Source organism: Loxodonta africana, chromosome X, assembly GCF_030014295.1.
Source record: "Loxodonta africana isolate mLoxAfr1 chromosome X, mLoxAfr1.hap2, whole genome shotgun sequence".
In the NCBI taxonomy this organism is placed as follows: Eukaryota; Metazoa; Chordata; class Mammalia; order Proboscidea; family Elephantidae; genus Loxodonta; species Loxodonta africana.
Window position 1 is genome coordinate 158,232,117 of NC_087369.1, and position 16,387 is coordinate 158,248,503.

At 50.8% G+C, this 16,387-nt stretch overlaps 1 protein-coding gene across 1 annotated transcript; it reads left to right on the forward strand.

Annotated features, from left to right (window-relative positions):
• The first annotated feature begins 3,579 nt into the window (after positions 1–3,579).
• On the forward strand, positions 3,580–3,835 carry LOC135228891 (small integral membrane protein 10-like protein 2A). The gene has a single exon (XM_064278130.1). It carries the CDS (start codon positions 3,580–3,582, stop codon positions 3,811–3,813), a length of 234 nt encoding a protein of 77 aa, XP_064134200.1. The 3' UTR covers positions 3,814–3,835.
• The last annotated feature ends 12,552 nt before the right edge of the window (positions 3,836–16,387 follow it).

Sequence of the window (16,387 nt, forward strand, 5' to 3'; positions counted from 1 at the left end):
TTACATATAATGTTCTCATTGATGAGTTCCAAATCACTTGTTATTGCAGTTTTTATTTTAATTCCTCTTTGACACAAGAGTTGTACAATATTGGCATTTTCCTCTTAATTTTTTATTTTACTGCACTGTGATTAGAAAATGAGGTTTATCCTATTTCTGCTTTTAAAGTTCATTTAGGTTTTCTTGAAGACTGACATTAAATAAAAGTTGGTAAGAATCCTAAACCAAATTCAAACCCACTGACATCACTGAGTCAATTCAGACTCAGCAGCCCTGTAGGAAAGAGTAGAACTGCCCCATAGGGTTTCCAAGGCTGTAATTTTTTTTCCCTTTATATCTGTTTTTTTTTTTATTAACTTTTATTGAGCTTCAAGTGAACGTTTACAAATCAAGTCAGTCTGTCACATATAAGTTTATATACATCTTACTCCTTACTCCCACTTGCTCTCCCCCTAATGAGTCAGCCCTTCCAGTCTCTCCTTTCGTGACAATTTTGCCAGCTTCCAACTCTCTCTATCCTCCCATCCCCCCTCCAGACAGGAGATGCCAACATAGTCTCAAGTGTCCGCCTGATATAATTAGCTCACTCTTCATCAGCACCTCTCTCCCACCCACTGTCCAGTCCCTTTCACGTCTGATGAATTGTCTTCGGGGATGGTTCCCGTCCTGTGCCAACAGAAGGTTTGGGGACCGTGACCGCCGGGATTCCTTAGTCACATCCAGACCATTAAGTATGGTCTTTTTATGAGAATTTGGGGTCTGCCTCCCACTTATCTCCTGCTCCCTCGGGGGTTCTCTATTGTGCTCCCTGTCAGGGCAGTCATCGATTGTGGCCGGGCACCAACTAGTTCTTCTGGTCTCAGGATAATGTAGGTCTCTGGTTCATGTGGCCCTCTCTGTCTCTTGGGCTCTTAGTTGTTGTGTGACCTTGGTGTTCTTCATTCTCCTTTGATCCATGTGGGTTGAGACCAGTTGATGCATCTTAGATGGCCGCTTGTTAGCTTTTAAGACCCCAGACGCCACATTTCAAAGTGGGATGCAGAATCTTTTCATAATAGAATTATTTTGCCAATTGACTTAGAAGTCCCCTTAAACCATGGTCCCCAAACCCCCGCCCTTGCTCCGCTGACCTTTGAAGTATTCAGTTTATCCCGGAAGCTTCTTTGCTTTTGGTCCAGTCCAGTCCAGTTGAGCTGACCTTCCATGTATTGAGTGTTGTCCTTCCCTTCACCTAAAGCAGTTCTTTTCAGCTAATTAATCAGTAAAAAAAACCCTCTCCCTCCCTCCCTCCCTCCCCCTCCCCGTAACCACAAAAGTATGTGTTCTTCTCAGTTTATACTGTTTCTCAAGGTCTTATAATAGTGGTCTTATACAATATTTGTCCTTTTGCCTCTGACTGATTTCGCTCAGCATAATGCCTTCCAGGTTCCTCCATGTTATGAAATGTTTCACAGATTCTTCACTGTTCTTTGTCGATGCGTAGTATTCCATTGTGTGAATATACCACAGTTTATTTACCCATTCATCCGTTGATGGACACCTTGGTTGCTTCCAGCTTTTTGCTATTGTAAACAGAGCTGCAATAAACATGGGTGTGCATATATCTGTTTGTGTGAAGGCTCTTGTTTCTCTAGGGTATATTCTGAGGAGTGGGATTTCTGGGTTGTATGGTAAGGCTGTAATTTTTATGGACACAAACTGTCATATCTTTGTCCTACAGAGCAGCTGGGTGGTTCGAACCACCCACCTTTTGGTTAGCAGCTGAATGCTTAAACACTGTGCCACCAGGGCTCCTAAAGTATCCTAGAGACTATAGAAAATAAGGGCCCTATTTATTTGTAGGGCACAAATACAATATTGTACTTCCCATTTGGATCTGGTTTGGTTTAGTTCACATAGAATAAAGATTAGATGAAACCGCGAAAGAACTTTTTAAGCATTCTAGCAAGAAAGGCCCAAACAATGCTAAATGAAACCCTGAAAACACCCTGTGCAGTATCCAGGGTAAACAGTGATTAAGAAGGGGGGTGGGGTGGGAGTGCTTGGAAATCACTATTGGGTAAAAAAAGGACAACGGGCAATGCACCAAAAATTCCTTATCAGTGCCACCAATAAAGAAATATACATCACCAGCAAACATACCAGAAAGAAAAGAAATTCGGGTGCTTGGTGGCACTGAAGACAGTGGGAGGGGTGGGGGGCCTGAGGAATGGGCAGGGCCTTCCGGTAGGCAATCTGAACAGAACCAAGATAGCAGTCCAGACCCTCAGGCCCTCGACCCCCCCCCGCCCCGCCCCGCAAAAAAAGCCATCCCCTGGCGGCAGTGGGTGGGTGGGTGAAGCACTACCTTCCAATCAGGAGGCGGGGCTGTGTCAGCAAATACAGGTCCTCCCCTGGGCAGGAGGCTGGAATATGCCTGTTGGGGCGGATTCTGTGAGCGGGTGGCGGGGCTGTGGAAACGGGGGTGAGTCCTGTGGGCAGGGCTGTCTCAGTGACCGCCTCCCTGTTGCACCTGGAAGGGGGTGGAGCTATGCTGGGACCAGCTGCTCGAAGAACCTGAGAGGGTCTGCGCTGAGGTGGTAGGGGCAGATCCTGTGGACGGCGCAGCAGCCATCTCTGCGGTGCCTGGAAGGGGGCTGAGTGAGGAAGGGGACCAGACACTCAGAGAGCCAGCTAGGGGCAGGGCTGAGGCAGTGGGGGTGGGTCCCGTCGGTGGAGCTGAGGCAGTGGGGGAAGACCCCATGGGAGGGGCTTTGTCAGCCACCTCAGCTCCTTGGTACCTGGAAGGGGCGGAGCTATGCTGGGGGGCGGTCTCTCAGGGGAATCGAGAGGGGCGGGGCTGAGGCTGCAGGGGAGGGTCACGTGGGCGGGGCAGGAGGAGAGGGGAGGGATGGGGCCGAGGCGACAGGGGCGTGACCTATAAGCTGGGATTCGTAAGGGGACACAACTCTAAGGCACCTGGAAGGAGGCGGAGCTACACTGGGGGCAGCCGCTCTGGAGTCAGCGAGGGGCGGGGCTGAGACGGCGGGGGCGGGCCCCATGGGAGGGGCTGAGGCGGTGTGGGCAGGTCCTGTGAGCAGGGGTGGGGCTGAGGTGGTGGGGGCGTAGCCCATGGGCGGGGTTTTGTCTGCTTCAGCAACTGTATGGCGCTTGGGATGGGGTGAAGCTATGCTGGGGATGGTTCATATTAAAAAAAAAAATTTTTTTTTATGGGCGGTGCAACTCTGGCACCGGGAAGGGGGCGGAGCTATGATGTGGGCAGCCAATCAGGAAGCAGGTGAGAGGCGGGGCTGAGGCGGTGGGGCGGGCCTCATGGGCGGGGTTTTGCTGGCCTCCGCAGCTCTGTGGTGCCTTGAAGCGGGGGGGAGGTGCTATGATGGGGGCGGCAGCGCCGGGAGCCGGCGAGGGGCGGGACTGAGGCGGCGGGGCCGCCCTTTAGAGGTTGAGGAGGGGCTGTGGCGGCGGCCCCGGCTGGCGAGGGACGCAGGCGAGGCTGCGGGCAGGGAGGTAGGGAGGGTGCCGCCGGCTCCGCGCGGCTCCCGCTGCTCGCGCTCCCGGGGGTCGGCGGGGCCTGCGCCCATGGCTGCGTCGGCGGCCCTGTCCGCGGCGGCGGCGGCGGCCCTATCGGGCCTGGCAGTGCGGCTGTCACGCTCGGTCGCGGCCCGCGGCTCCTACGGCGCCTTCTGCAAGGGGCTGACGCGCACGCTGCTCACCTTCTTCGACCTGGCCTGGCGGCTGCGCATGAACTTCCCCTACTTCTACGTGCTGGCCTCGGTGATGTTCAACGTGCGCCTGCAGGTGCGCATCGAGTGAGCCACGGGGCCGGGCTGGGGTCGCACGTCCCCCCGCCCGCCACGGCCCGGGTCGCCGCATGAAGGACAGCGCGGCCGCCGCAGAGGGAGGAGGGAGACGGGCCCGGCCCGCGACTGTGGCCCCGGCGAGAGGACGGCCACCGAGCCCTGCCTGACTGCGCACAGGTGCTGCTGTCACTGCGCCATCGCACGGAAACTCACACGGGCCTGCTCATCGGCGACCTGTTGCCTCACGGAGGCAAAAAAAAAAAAAAAAAAAAAAGCGCCCTTTTGGAGAAAACAGCAAGTTGATTAGACTGGTCCAGACGCAAAAGGTAGGAGGGAGAGGCTGGATGGAACTGGGGTGGAGAGAGGCGGTGACAATGAATCTAGACCGCAAGGCCCTGGGTGGTTTGGGCGAAACACACATGGAAGGTGGCCTGCAAAGCGGCATGGGGAGCAGCGAGCGAGGAAAGGCAAGGCCAGTGCCTTGTCCCTACTTCCGTCGAGTGACTCTGAAATGGGGTGAGGGGCGGCGGCATCAGCCTCGGGAGGGTCAGCCTGCAGCGGAGGGATGCGGCTTCCCTGTCGCCCGCCTGCCCAGTCCCCTCCCCTTTTCCCCAGAGGCCCCATGGTGTCATCTGAACTGGAGGGAATGACAGCGGAGGCGGAGGCAGATAGGAAGGATGGTCTGTTCTTGGCCAGACCCCAGGTCTGCCCCCTTCGCGGCCCTGGCCCCTAACGAAGCAGCCTCCTGCCCTGTCTTTGGGTCAGGGCACTGGGCTCTGCTTGTGCCTACTGCCACTTTTGCTGCCCCCCCCCACCTGAGGGCACCCCCAAAGCTCTGTTTTTGGAGACTGGGGAGAGAGGGAAAGACTGCCCCTCGCTGGCACATTTTGCTGTTCCTGCATCTCAGCACACTCCCAGTGCCACAGAAGTCCACCCTCTGACGTGGACAGCCCACTGTGGGCCTGAGGAGGAGGGAGGGGAGGCTCTCCATGGCCAGACAGCAGCCTCAGGCTGGGGTCAGCGGGCAGAGAGGAGGTGGAGGAGTAGAGGGCTGGAGGGGCAGCACTTGGGGACACAAGGACCTCTCTGGGTGGGAGGCAGTGCTGAGTCTCCATCTCTTTCTCTCTTTCAGGAATGGGGGTGTGTAGGTGGTGACCCGCCCCTGCTCTGCCTGGTCAAGACTGCCAAGTCCCTGCAGGACTCCCCTGGCCCTGAGGCTGCCTGAGGAGCAGCTGAGTGGAGGCCTGACAGAGACGTCCACAGAAGCCCAGCAAGCAGAGGCCGGGGTGGGGCTGCCCCGTGGTCCAGTTCTGGCTGGGAACTTGCCTCTTGTCACATAGATAGGAGGTAGGGAGCAGAATCTGTCTCTAGGCCTGCATGCCCCCACTCCCCTCCCCAGGCTTCTCCAAGACCTGGCACCTTGGGGGATGGGGGAGGGGAACACAGGGTTCCCAGAGGCCCTAGAGAGAAAGGAGTCCAGGGCTAGGGGACCTGGGATCTTGCTTTCCTTGGGGTGGGATGGAAGGTCACAGGGAGGACCAGGAGGACAGTCTGAGCTGAGAAGGGCGATAGGAGAGATGAGTCCCAGAACCCCCTTGGGAACCAAGGGCCTCACCCCGAGTCTAGTCTCCCCACCCCACCCCACACTTGACCAAGGGCTCCTCAGTAGTTGGGTGGCACAAACCATGTAACTTAAGTGGTGGTGGGTTTGGGGGGGGTGGTTTGTGGCTAGGCTCCTGGGGACATACTGTAACCAGAAAGGTGAAGAGATAAACCCAGGGTGGGGTGGGGTTGGGACCCGTGGCATGACCTCTGTCTCTCTGTCCCCAGGCTTGGCTCCCACCCCCAGAATCACGCTGGAGAATGTCGTCCACATGGCCTCGTCCTGGTGCTGGAGGCTCTGGGTGTGCTGCTAACTGGCATTCCAAACCAGCAGGGGGGAGCAGGGAGCAGCCCTGGCCTCCCACCTCTCCCCCCACCCACACCTCTGGCACTGGTTGCTTGTAGCCCAAGTACTCAGAGGCCCTGGAATTGGAAACTGCAGTAACCTGGTCAGCCCAGGGACAGAGAGGTCTAGTGTCACCATCTTCCCTCCTCAGCTGCGCAGCTGGAGATGAGGGCCTGGAAGAAGACTTCTGCCTGCCTCAGCCCAGCCTCTGCAGTCCCCACAGCCAGGGCCCGATGGCTTCCGTCCTTGTGCCAAGCCTCCTAGCAGCTCCCGATCCAGGTGGCGCCTCTTACCCCCCCGATCCCTCCCCACGCAGGACCACTCTGGGTGCTTGGCAACCTGCCATTTCCATTCACAGATGTCAGGGGATGGGCAGCCTCGATAGAGAAGAGCCACACAGGGCTGAGGAGGAGTGAGAGGCCTCCTGGGTCTGACCCACAGATGTGGCCCTTTCAGACCCAGGCCTCCTCCTCTGGGTGACGATCCTCAGGTCCAGCCTCTTCCTGGGCCAACCTGAAAGGAAGAGTCCTGAGAGTGGCAAGCAGGAGGCCCTGCAGGCTGTGTGCGTGCGTGCGTGTCTGGTGGGGATGGAGCTGTTTGCAGCATGAGCTCCCTGTACAAGGAGCGGACTGGGGCCTAGCACACCCCTTTCCCTCCAGGAGAAATATGTGGCAGAGCTCGAGGGACCCTGCCCTCAGCTCTCAGAGACCCCCCCACCCTTGCAGGAAGCCCCACCCCTGCACAGGAGTCCAGGACCTGGCCCTGGCCTTGGCTGTGGTATCTTGGCTCATATTGGCTAGGGGAGGGGCAGGGACAGGGATTAGCTTGTTAGCACCTTGTTTCTGCCCCCTGCTCTCTTACCGTTTTGGCTTGGGCAGTTCCAGTGCTTCTGCTTGTTCTCCTCTGCTTTCTCCTGTGCCCTGGGCCCTGGCTGCCTGAGGGGCTCACAGTGCACTTTATTTATTTGCAGCCTGTTTCCCAGGGGTTTCAGACTTAACGTTCTGAATAAGACGACTTTTGTTTTTCTTTGTGTGATTAACTCTGTACTGGTCAGCACAACCCAGTCGGAGAAATGTTCTTGTTTCTGCTCTTGTCAAATCTCGTTGACTCTTAAAAAAAGAGTCCTCGAATTCAAGTAAAATACAATAAAAACTAGGCCTCCTGTTTCTGGTTGATGCAGTAGCCCCGGAGGAAGGGGAGGGGCCCGTGGTGAGCTCACCTTATCTGAGGGCCATGACCTGGGGGAGGCGAAGGTGGGTTCTCGGGGCTGTGCCCTGGACAAGGGGGTGGCTGGAGCAGTAAAACGGTGTTTGTTCAGAAGAAGCTCTGAGACCTGACTCAACTGGGACCCTGCCCTAGGAGAAGAAGGCAGCAGAGGCCAGCCCTGAGGTGCAAGCTAATACCTAAGTCCTTTGTTCAAACAACCTAATACAAAAGTCCTTTCTTCCATTTTAGAGGCTGGTTTTGAAAAGTGTTAATTCCTTTGAACCCTGAGGGTGGGCGAGGGTGTCCTGAAGTGAAATAGCCAGTCTGAGAACCCTCCGCAGCTGTAGGTGGTAAAGGCCCCATTGGCTCCCTGATGTCCCTGTTGGTGCTGAGTTGTGGAGAAGGTAATCTTCCAGGCCCTGGGCACCTTGCTTCCCTTTCCCTCACCTTAGCCCCCAGCTCAGGTCCATCAGAGGCCCACTCCCAGTGGCTTCTTGAAGAAGCCCAACCAGGAACTCCTGGCTGGGACAGTGGTGAGGGTTGGCAAGCAGACGAGAAGGCTGGTAAGAAGCCGGGGGTGTGGGCAGCGGGGGCCGGGATGTGCGCCCCAGAAGGGAGGCCTCCTTGAGGACACAGGGTTGTGGTCAGAGGAGCCCAGCCTGGGGTGAGGGACCCCCAGGAGTCAGCAATAGTGGCGATGGCCTGTGGCACTGCCATGACAGAGAGATGGACCCTGGCCCTGCCAGGGTGCATTTTCACAAATAAAATTAGGAATATACTAACTTGAAACCTGCTTTCCCCCCTCATGTTTAACTTTCCATGTTATTCATTATGTTTCTCCATCAAAAGCTGCCTGGTGTTCCCTTCTAGGAAAGTGTCACCATGCATTTCCCTGCACCTCTTGGTTGTTTCCCTTCATTGTTGTTGTTGGTTGGTTGTTCCAGGGATTTGATTTTTCCATTGTTGTTGGGATTTGTTTTCTTTTTGTTTCTGTAAATGATGCAGTGACAGATAAATTGGAATGGATCAAAGAGAACAACTTTTGTGAATCAAAGAACACTATCAGGAAAGCGAAAAGACAACCCATAGAATGGGAGAAAATATTTGAAAATCATATATATCTGATAAGGGACTTGTACCCTCAATTGTAAAGAGAATGCTACTTAATAATTTAAAAAAAGACACCCAACCCAGTGCCGTCGAGTCGATTCCAACTCATAGCGACCCTATAGGACAGAGTAGAACTGCCCCATAGAGTTTCCAAGGAGCGCCTGGTGGATTCAAACTGCCGATCCTTTGGTTAGCAGCCATAGCACTTAACCACTAAGCCACCAGGGTTTCCAAAAAAAAAAAAAGACAACCCAATCTAAAAATGGGTAAAGGGCTTGAATAGACATTTGTCCAAAGAAGATAATGAACAGGCAACAAGCACATGAAAAGATGCTCAACATAATTAGTCATTAAACAAAAACCAAATCCATTGCCCTTGAGTTGAATTCTGACTCATAGTGACCCTATAGGACACAGTAGAACTGCCCCATGGGGTTTCCAAGGCTGTATAATCTTTACAGAAACAGACTGCCACATCTTTCCTGGAAGAAATGGATGGTGGCCTTGAACCACTGATCTTTGGGTTAGCAGCCAAGCGCTTTACCCTTGCACCACTAGGGCTCCTTTCATTAGTCACTACCAAAAAACCCAACCCTTTGCTGTCGAGCCGAGTCCAACTCATAGCGACCCTATAGGACAGAGTAGAACTGCCCCAGAGAGTTTCCAAGGAGCGTCTGGTGGATTCAAACTGCCGACCTTTTGGTTAGCAGCCGCAACTCTTAACCACTACATCACCAGGGTTTCATCATTAGTCATCAGGGAAATGCAAATAAAAACTACAATGACATACCATTTCACGCACACTGAGGTGGGTATTTTTTAAAAGAAGGAAAGAGCGAGTGTTGGTGACAAGGATGTGGAGAAATTGGAACCCTCGTACACTGCTGGTAAAAATGTAAAATGGTGCAGTCACTGTGGGAAAGACTTTGGCAGTTCCTCCAAAAGTTAAACATAGAATTATCGTATGGTCCAGCAATTCCACCCCTAGGCACATACCCAAAAGAACCGAAAACAGATATTCAAACAAATACTTGTAGATGAACGTTATAGAGGCATTATTCTCAATAGCCAAAAGGTGGAGACAACCCAGCTGTCAATCAGGTGATGAACTGATAAACACAATGTGGTTTCTTCATACAACAGAATGTCGTTCGGCCATAAAGAACAGTCAAGCACTAATGATGCTGCGATGTGGATGAACCTCGAAATCATAATGCTGAGTGAAAGAAGCCCTACACAAAAAGCCACAAATTGTATGATTCCATTTACATAAAATACCCAGAATAGGTAAATCCATAAAGACAGAAAGCAGATCAGTGGTTGCCATGGGTTGGGGGGAGGGGAGAATGGGGATGATTGTTTAGTATTTATGGGGGTTGTCTTTAGGGGTGACAAAAATGTTTTGGAACTAGATGCAGGTGATGGTTGGTTGCACAACGTTGTGAATGTACTAAATGCCACTAAACTGTATACTTTAAAATGATTAATTTTATGCAGGGCTGGATTACCCAATAAGCAGGATGTGCACGGGGCTATTTTTGCATATTTCCTAATCTTACAGATTAGTAAGTAAACACAAGCAAACCTGTCTGACTTGATTTGTAAACGTTCACTTGAAGCTCAATAAAAGTTAAAAAAAAAAAAACTTCATGCAAAAAAAAAAAATTACCCTGCTGCCCCATATTTTTGTTTCATCCTTGAGCCTCTCGCATAGATGAACTTCTTCCTAGCCTTTTCTTCAGCCCTGTACAGCCACCCTGCCCCTGACCCCATGACATTAAAAGTTCAGCAGAGGAGCCCATTCTCATGCCCTTCTTTCTCAAGCACTCCTGACCCTAAGTTCTTTCCCCAATAGGGTGGCCCAGGCAGACAGATTTCCAGAGAGTGATTTGTCTTCTAGGACTGAGCTAGCCACTCTCCCCACTGCTGGCCTAGTGAACAGCAGGACAGACAATACAGGTAGCCCCCGATTTACAACCTACTGTTTTTTTTTTTTGTTGTTGTTTGGTGTTAGGAGCAACCTCACTCACCACTGTCTTGTGGTCAGTAACATGTACTACATACAATGTCCCCGTGTAATTTCCTGCTGTTATCATTCTCAGACGTTCACTGGCAGATGTTTATATGTAACGTTTCCAACTCCCAAAGACAAATAAAGATCGGACTTATAAAGATTCTGATAATAAAAGGCAATAGTAATTAAAACAAACAAATGTTCGACAAAAAAAAAAAGTGACTTCCGTCAGAACAAACCTACAACGGAGTCGTGGGACCGGAACCTTGTCGTTAAGTCCGGGACTTCTGCCCCCATCCCACCTCCAGCCGCGCGTCCACATGCCCTGGGCTCTGACAGCGACCTGCACCTTCGACACGGATCGCCGCCTCCTGTGTGTATCGGTGCTGCCCACACATAAAGGCCTGCTCCCTCAGGAACCAATCTTCAATGGCCCCACGATCTGCACCCCAAACAGGCTGCTCCCAAACCCCCCGTGAGGAGGGTCAGAGTGAGCAGGCAGGTTCCAAACCTGTAAGAGCCCTCCCGGAGAGCATGTCCCCCTCCAGGACGCTCAAAAGACCCCACGAAGGACAAGAGAGATGGAGTTCCCCACGCAGGGTGACCAGACCCTCCGAGAACAGCGGGGCCGGGGTTCTGATCAGCCCGCGGGCCGGAGTCTCAGCCCTGTGCTGTCACTCGCCTTAAGCATAGGTGTCACTAGCCCCAGGGGCTTATGTTCTGACCAACAGAAGAGGGCGCGCTGCTGTCCCTGCCTCTCGAGAAGGCCCTTAGTTGTGGCTCACCGTGATGTTCCAGGCTTTTCCTGGCATCTGTGCCCCAATGCCTCGTGGGCTTTCCTCTCCCCTCCTCATCAAAGGCTGCTGTGGCTCCCTGATGGTCTCTCTCGCTGAAGGACTTAGCGACACTCTCCCAGAGGCCCTCGGATGTAGTTCAAGGGAGTCGCCAGGAGGTGGCGCAATTCTTATGAGCCTGGACCACTCTCGGGATGCGGTAATGAGCATTTCACCCAGCTTTGACAAACAGCTTTTTGTGAATGTAATATACCAAGAAGATGCGATATCTAGTTTTTCAAAAGTTATAGAGGTGCAAGATCTTAAGTAAATAAGCGCCTATGAACTCTCATGTGCTTCCTGTGCCTCCGCAGGCTACGGCAGTGGTTCGCAAACACGGCTGGGAGCAGGGCCCCGGTCAGAATCACAGGGCTTTTTTCAGAGCACCACTAAATACTGGGAGATTGTCCATCCCATCCTTTAAACGAGGTGCAATGCTGTCAGAGCAGGCTTTGAAGGGGGAAACCAGCTGGGCTTGAACCCAGCTGCAGGTTGAGCTGGGTGACTCGGGCTAAGTCCCTCAGACTCTCTGACGGTCGCTATATTCAATTGCAAAATGATTTGTAATTCCTAGGGTGGTGTGAGGAATTGATGAAATAATGCACACAAATAAGGAAGCATTTAGCACGTGCCTGACAGGAAGCGGTCAGGAAGTGAGCGCCAGTCTGTATCAGCTATTGGCTTTATGAGTAGTTAGTTACTCATACTGAGTTCCTTAGTCTCAGAGACCTCAGAAAAGCAGCACTGTGTCAGTGGTAAAGGGCCCAAACCTCGGTAAGTACAACAGCTCTACCACTCAGTAGGGGTGGGCCGGAATGTCGCTCAACCTCTCTGAGCCTCAGCCGCTTTGTGACAGGCAAAACCAGAATGTTGAACAGCCACCTCAGAGCCTATTGTGGAGATTAAATGCCACCATGCACACGAAAGTGCCTGGCCCATAGGAGGCCTGGATGAGTGGGAGCCACCGCGAGCACACTTGTCCAAGACGACAACAACCCGGCACTCTTGGAGCCTTCTCTGCACCTTGGTCATTTACTTGTCACCTGCCAGCACGCAGCTGCAGATGACTGGTAGAGAACACATCGGTTTAAGAAGAAAAGCAGAGGAAAAAGAAAACCTAAAACCTAGGGAATCCTATTTGTCAACATTTTTTTTTTTTCCGGTTTCTTTGGGAAAGACAGCCACTCTGTGACTTCGATGGTCTCCAGATCAGACATGGCTGCTCTACACCTGAATTCAGCACTGAGCCGCCCTGAAGAGCACAGCCTTCCTCTGCCGGTCTCTAGCTTTGCTGGAACCGTCATCCGCCGTAACCACATGCCTGAACCTTTCTCCCGCTGGGCTGTCTCTCTCCACGACGCTCCCGTGGGAGGAAAACTTCAGCAGAGGTGCTCGGCCGTGTTCCTGCCCCGCTCGGTCCAGGTCCGTGGCGTGCAAGGAGAAGGAGTAGGGCTTCGGATGCTTTCCGCGGCTTCCCGTCCCCGCTTCCAGGTAACTTGCAAGGCTGGGCCCACTTACTCCCCACCTGTAGGTTCAGCACAGCCCACCGAGGGTTTCCTGAGGCCTAATCGCAGAGCTACTCCCACTGAGGCTGGGAATGCTGGAGGTAGCCCTTGTCTTGAGTCGCGTTTCTGCCTACTGGCCTGAGTCACACAAACCGTGGACACATGGTGGCTGTGATGTGTGCTGACCCAGGACTGCAGGAATGGATGTCTCTGTAACGTCCCGGCACACTCTCGCCGGTAGCCTGCTGGCCCTAAATATTTCTCTCTCTCTCTCTCTCTCTCTCTCTCTCACACACACACACACACACACACACACACATCTAAAATGCAACAGTCCACCAGCAGATGGCGCTGAGGAGGCCGATTGAATCCCACATCCTCTTCCCTCTTCCTGGGCTTCAAATTCTGTGACATCCAAACGCCTGAGTCGCAATACGTTTAATTACGCCTCTTGAGACTCACAGAACCCACTGAGTAGAAGGAGACGCTGGAAAGGAGCCGTCCGGCTGGTGCCAAGGTATTTTCTCAGCACAAATGGGATGTGGGTGTGTTTCAGGGGAGGTGGTGGTTGTTGTTAGATGCCATCCAGTCGATCCGACTCATAGTGACCCTTTGTGGCAGAGTAGAACTGCCCCATAGGTTTCCTACGTTAAAATCTTTGCGGAAGCAGATCGCCAAGTCTTTCTCCCGTGGAGCCAGTGGGTGAGTTTGAACAGCTAACCTTTTGGTTAGCAGCCAAAGGCTTAACCACTGCGCCACCAGGGCTCCTTTTCAAGGGAGGAGCAACCTATAATTTGAAATGACTTGAAGCTTTTCCAGGTGCGACTTGCTGGAGAAGACTGATTTGTGTTACAGAACTGCTGTGAGCATTTTCAAGCTCACAGTCCATGCATGTCTCCAAGGGTGGAAAGAAGGAAGAAGGCTGCGAGATCCGAGTGTTCATAGGGTTCTTTCTATGCCCTTAATGGCCAGAAGGAGACTGTCTCATATGCGGTGTCCGTGAATGCAAGACGCATGAGACTCTACTAGGAAAGAAGGCAGTGGTCCCTACGCATGTGAGATTAGCTGGGGTGGGTTATTACTAGCGATCTATGGCTGCAGAGCAGCAGAAGGAAAACCCTTCATCTGCCCGGGAAAGTTTTAAGAATTTGAGATAATTCCCAGGAGATTTCAGGCATCCCTGCTAGACTTCAGCACACAATGCAGAGTGAGGCTGGGGACATGGACTGCTTGGAGTCCTTGTGTCCCTTGATGCCTGCATCAGGTAATTAGAAGAGCATGGGGCAGGGGGCTGCTGAAAGCTCTGCAGCCCCTGGGTGAGCAGAGCTGAGGAACAATCATCCGCTGGCAAGGGCACTTTTTCCAGTTCTCTGTAAATCACGTGGGGCCACTAGTCTCCCCGGTGGAGGGGGAGTCAGTGCTGCTCTGGAAAAAAACAAGTCTTCCCTCACCACCTGGCCACTTCCCAACAACTATCAGGGTTGAAAGACTTCTTCTGGGTTCCAAGGATCCTAAAAGAGATCTGTGAATACTAACTCTATTATTGCAAAGCCCCATAAGTGTCCTGGACCAAGAGTATCAGCTCTGCACTGGGGCTGTGGTAGGGAAAGGGGCATGCCAAGGACAAGAAGGACGAGAATCAGGAGGCTGGGAACAGGTTATGAGGGTGTTCTGATCTGGGTCTACACCAGGCTGAAATCAAGGTGCTGGCTGGGGCTGTGGTTTTCATCTAAGGTTTCATATCCTCTTCCAAGGTCACTGGTTGTTGGCAGAATTCGCATCCTTGTGGTGTTAGGACTGAGGTTCCTATATTCTTGCAGGCTGTCAGCCAGGGTTGCTCTTGACTTCTAGAAACCACCCACAGATCCATGCCCTGTAGCCCCCATAGGCAGTTCACAACAGGATTGTTTGCTTTCTTCCAGGCCGGCAGGAGTGAGTCTCTTAGGAAGCTTCACCTTCTTTTAAGGGCTCCTCTGATTAGGTCAGACCCACCCAGGATGATCTCCCTTTTGATTAACTCAGAATCTATTGATCATCAGCAATGAGCAAGTAGAAAAGGAAATTAAGGAAACATTACCATTTGCAAAACATCTAAAAGAATAAGGTACCTAGGAAGAAGTTTAGCCAGAAACATGAAAGACTTGCACATAGAAAATTAGAAAAATTACTGAAAAAAATCAAAGAAGACATAAATAAATGGAAAGACATTCCATGTTAATGGATTGGAAGGCTTAACATAGTTAGGATCTCAATACACCCAAAGCAGTCTATAGATTCAATGCAATCCCCATCAAAATCCCAAAGCCTTCTTTGCAGAAATGGAAAAGCCAATCCTCAAATGTATATGGAACGGCAAACCAAACCTACTGCCACCGAGTTGATTACAACTCATAGCGACCCTATAGGACAGAGTAGAACTGTCTCATAGGGTTTCCAAGGCTGTAAATCTTTACAGGAGCAGACCGCCACATCTTTCTCCCATGGAGTAGATAGTGGATTTGAACTGCCAAGCTTTTGGTTAGCAGCCAAGCACTATAAGCACTGCACCACCAGGGCTCCTTCATGGAATGCCAAGAGACCTCAAATAGCTAAAGCAATCTTTAAAAAAAAATAGTGTTTTATTGTGTTTTCAGTGAAAGTTACACAGAAAATTAAGCTTCCATTTGACAATTTCGACACCAGGTATTCAGTGACATTAGTTACATTTTTTACAATGTGTCAACATCCTTAGTAATTGCATTCTGGTTGTTCTGTTTCCAGTACTCTAGCTTCCCTGCCTCCCTTGTCTTCTCATCTTTGCGTTAGAGTAAAATGTTGACCTTTTTGTCTCATGTAGATTTTTTTTAATGGAGCCCTGTACTCATGGGTAATATCCTTTATTTTGTGTGCCAATCTGTTATTTTGTTAAAAGGTTAGTTAAAGCAATATTGAGGAAGAAAAATATAGTAGGAGGACTCACACGATCTGATTTTAAAACATATTACAAAGCTACAGTAATTAAAGCAGCCTGGTACTGGTATAATAGTGGACATATAGACCAATGGCATAGCATTGAGAGTCCAGAAGTAAATCCATACATCTATGGTCAACTGAATTTCGTCAAGGGTGCTAAGTCCATTCAATGGAGAAGGAAGAGTCTCTTCAATAAATGGTCCTGGGAACACTGGATTTCCACATGCAGAAGAATGAATCAGGATTCGTGCCTCACACCATACACAGAAACCAATTCAAAATGGACCAAAGACCTAAATGTGAAGACTAAAACCGTAAAATTCATAGAAGAAAATGTAGGGGCGAGGCTGTAGGACCTAGTGTTTAATGATAGATTATCAGATATTATAACAAAAGATGGAGCAGCAAAAGACAAAATAAACAGAGAGGACCTCATGAAAATTAAATACTTTTGTACATCAAAGGACTTTATCATCCAAGTGAAAATACAACCTACAGATTGGGAGAATATTTTTAGAAACCATATATCATATAAAGGCCTAATATCCACAGTATCTATAAAACTTCTACCTTTTAACATCAAAAAGACAAACAACCCAATCAAAAATTGAGCAAAGGACTTGAACGAATAGTTCACCAGAGAGGATATACAAATGGCCAACAAGCGCATGAAAAGATGCTCAACATCATTAACCATTGTTGTGTTGTATGCGTCGAGTCAATTGCGACTCACAGCAACCCTATAGGACAGAGTAGAACTGCCCCATAAAGTTTCCTAAGCTGTAGTCTTTACGAGAGCAGATCACCAGGTGTTCTGTATGATTCTATAATGCTTTCAAATCCCATGAGATATAAGTCACTATTACGCTTTCATAATACATAAGTATAATCATAATATGAATTTAGAAATAGAAATATGTCTACCTTTGTGAGTCTCTATAACATTAACTCTAAGTCACAAGAAAGTATAGGAAGTATACCTATTTTCAGGAGAGACAATTCCAGCTTACATTCAATCA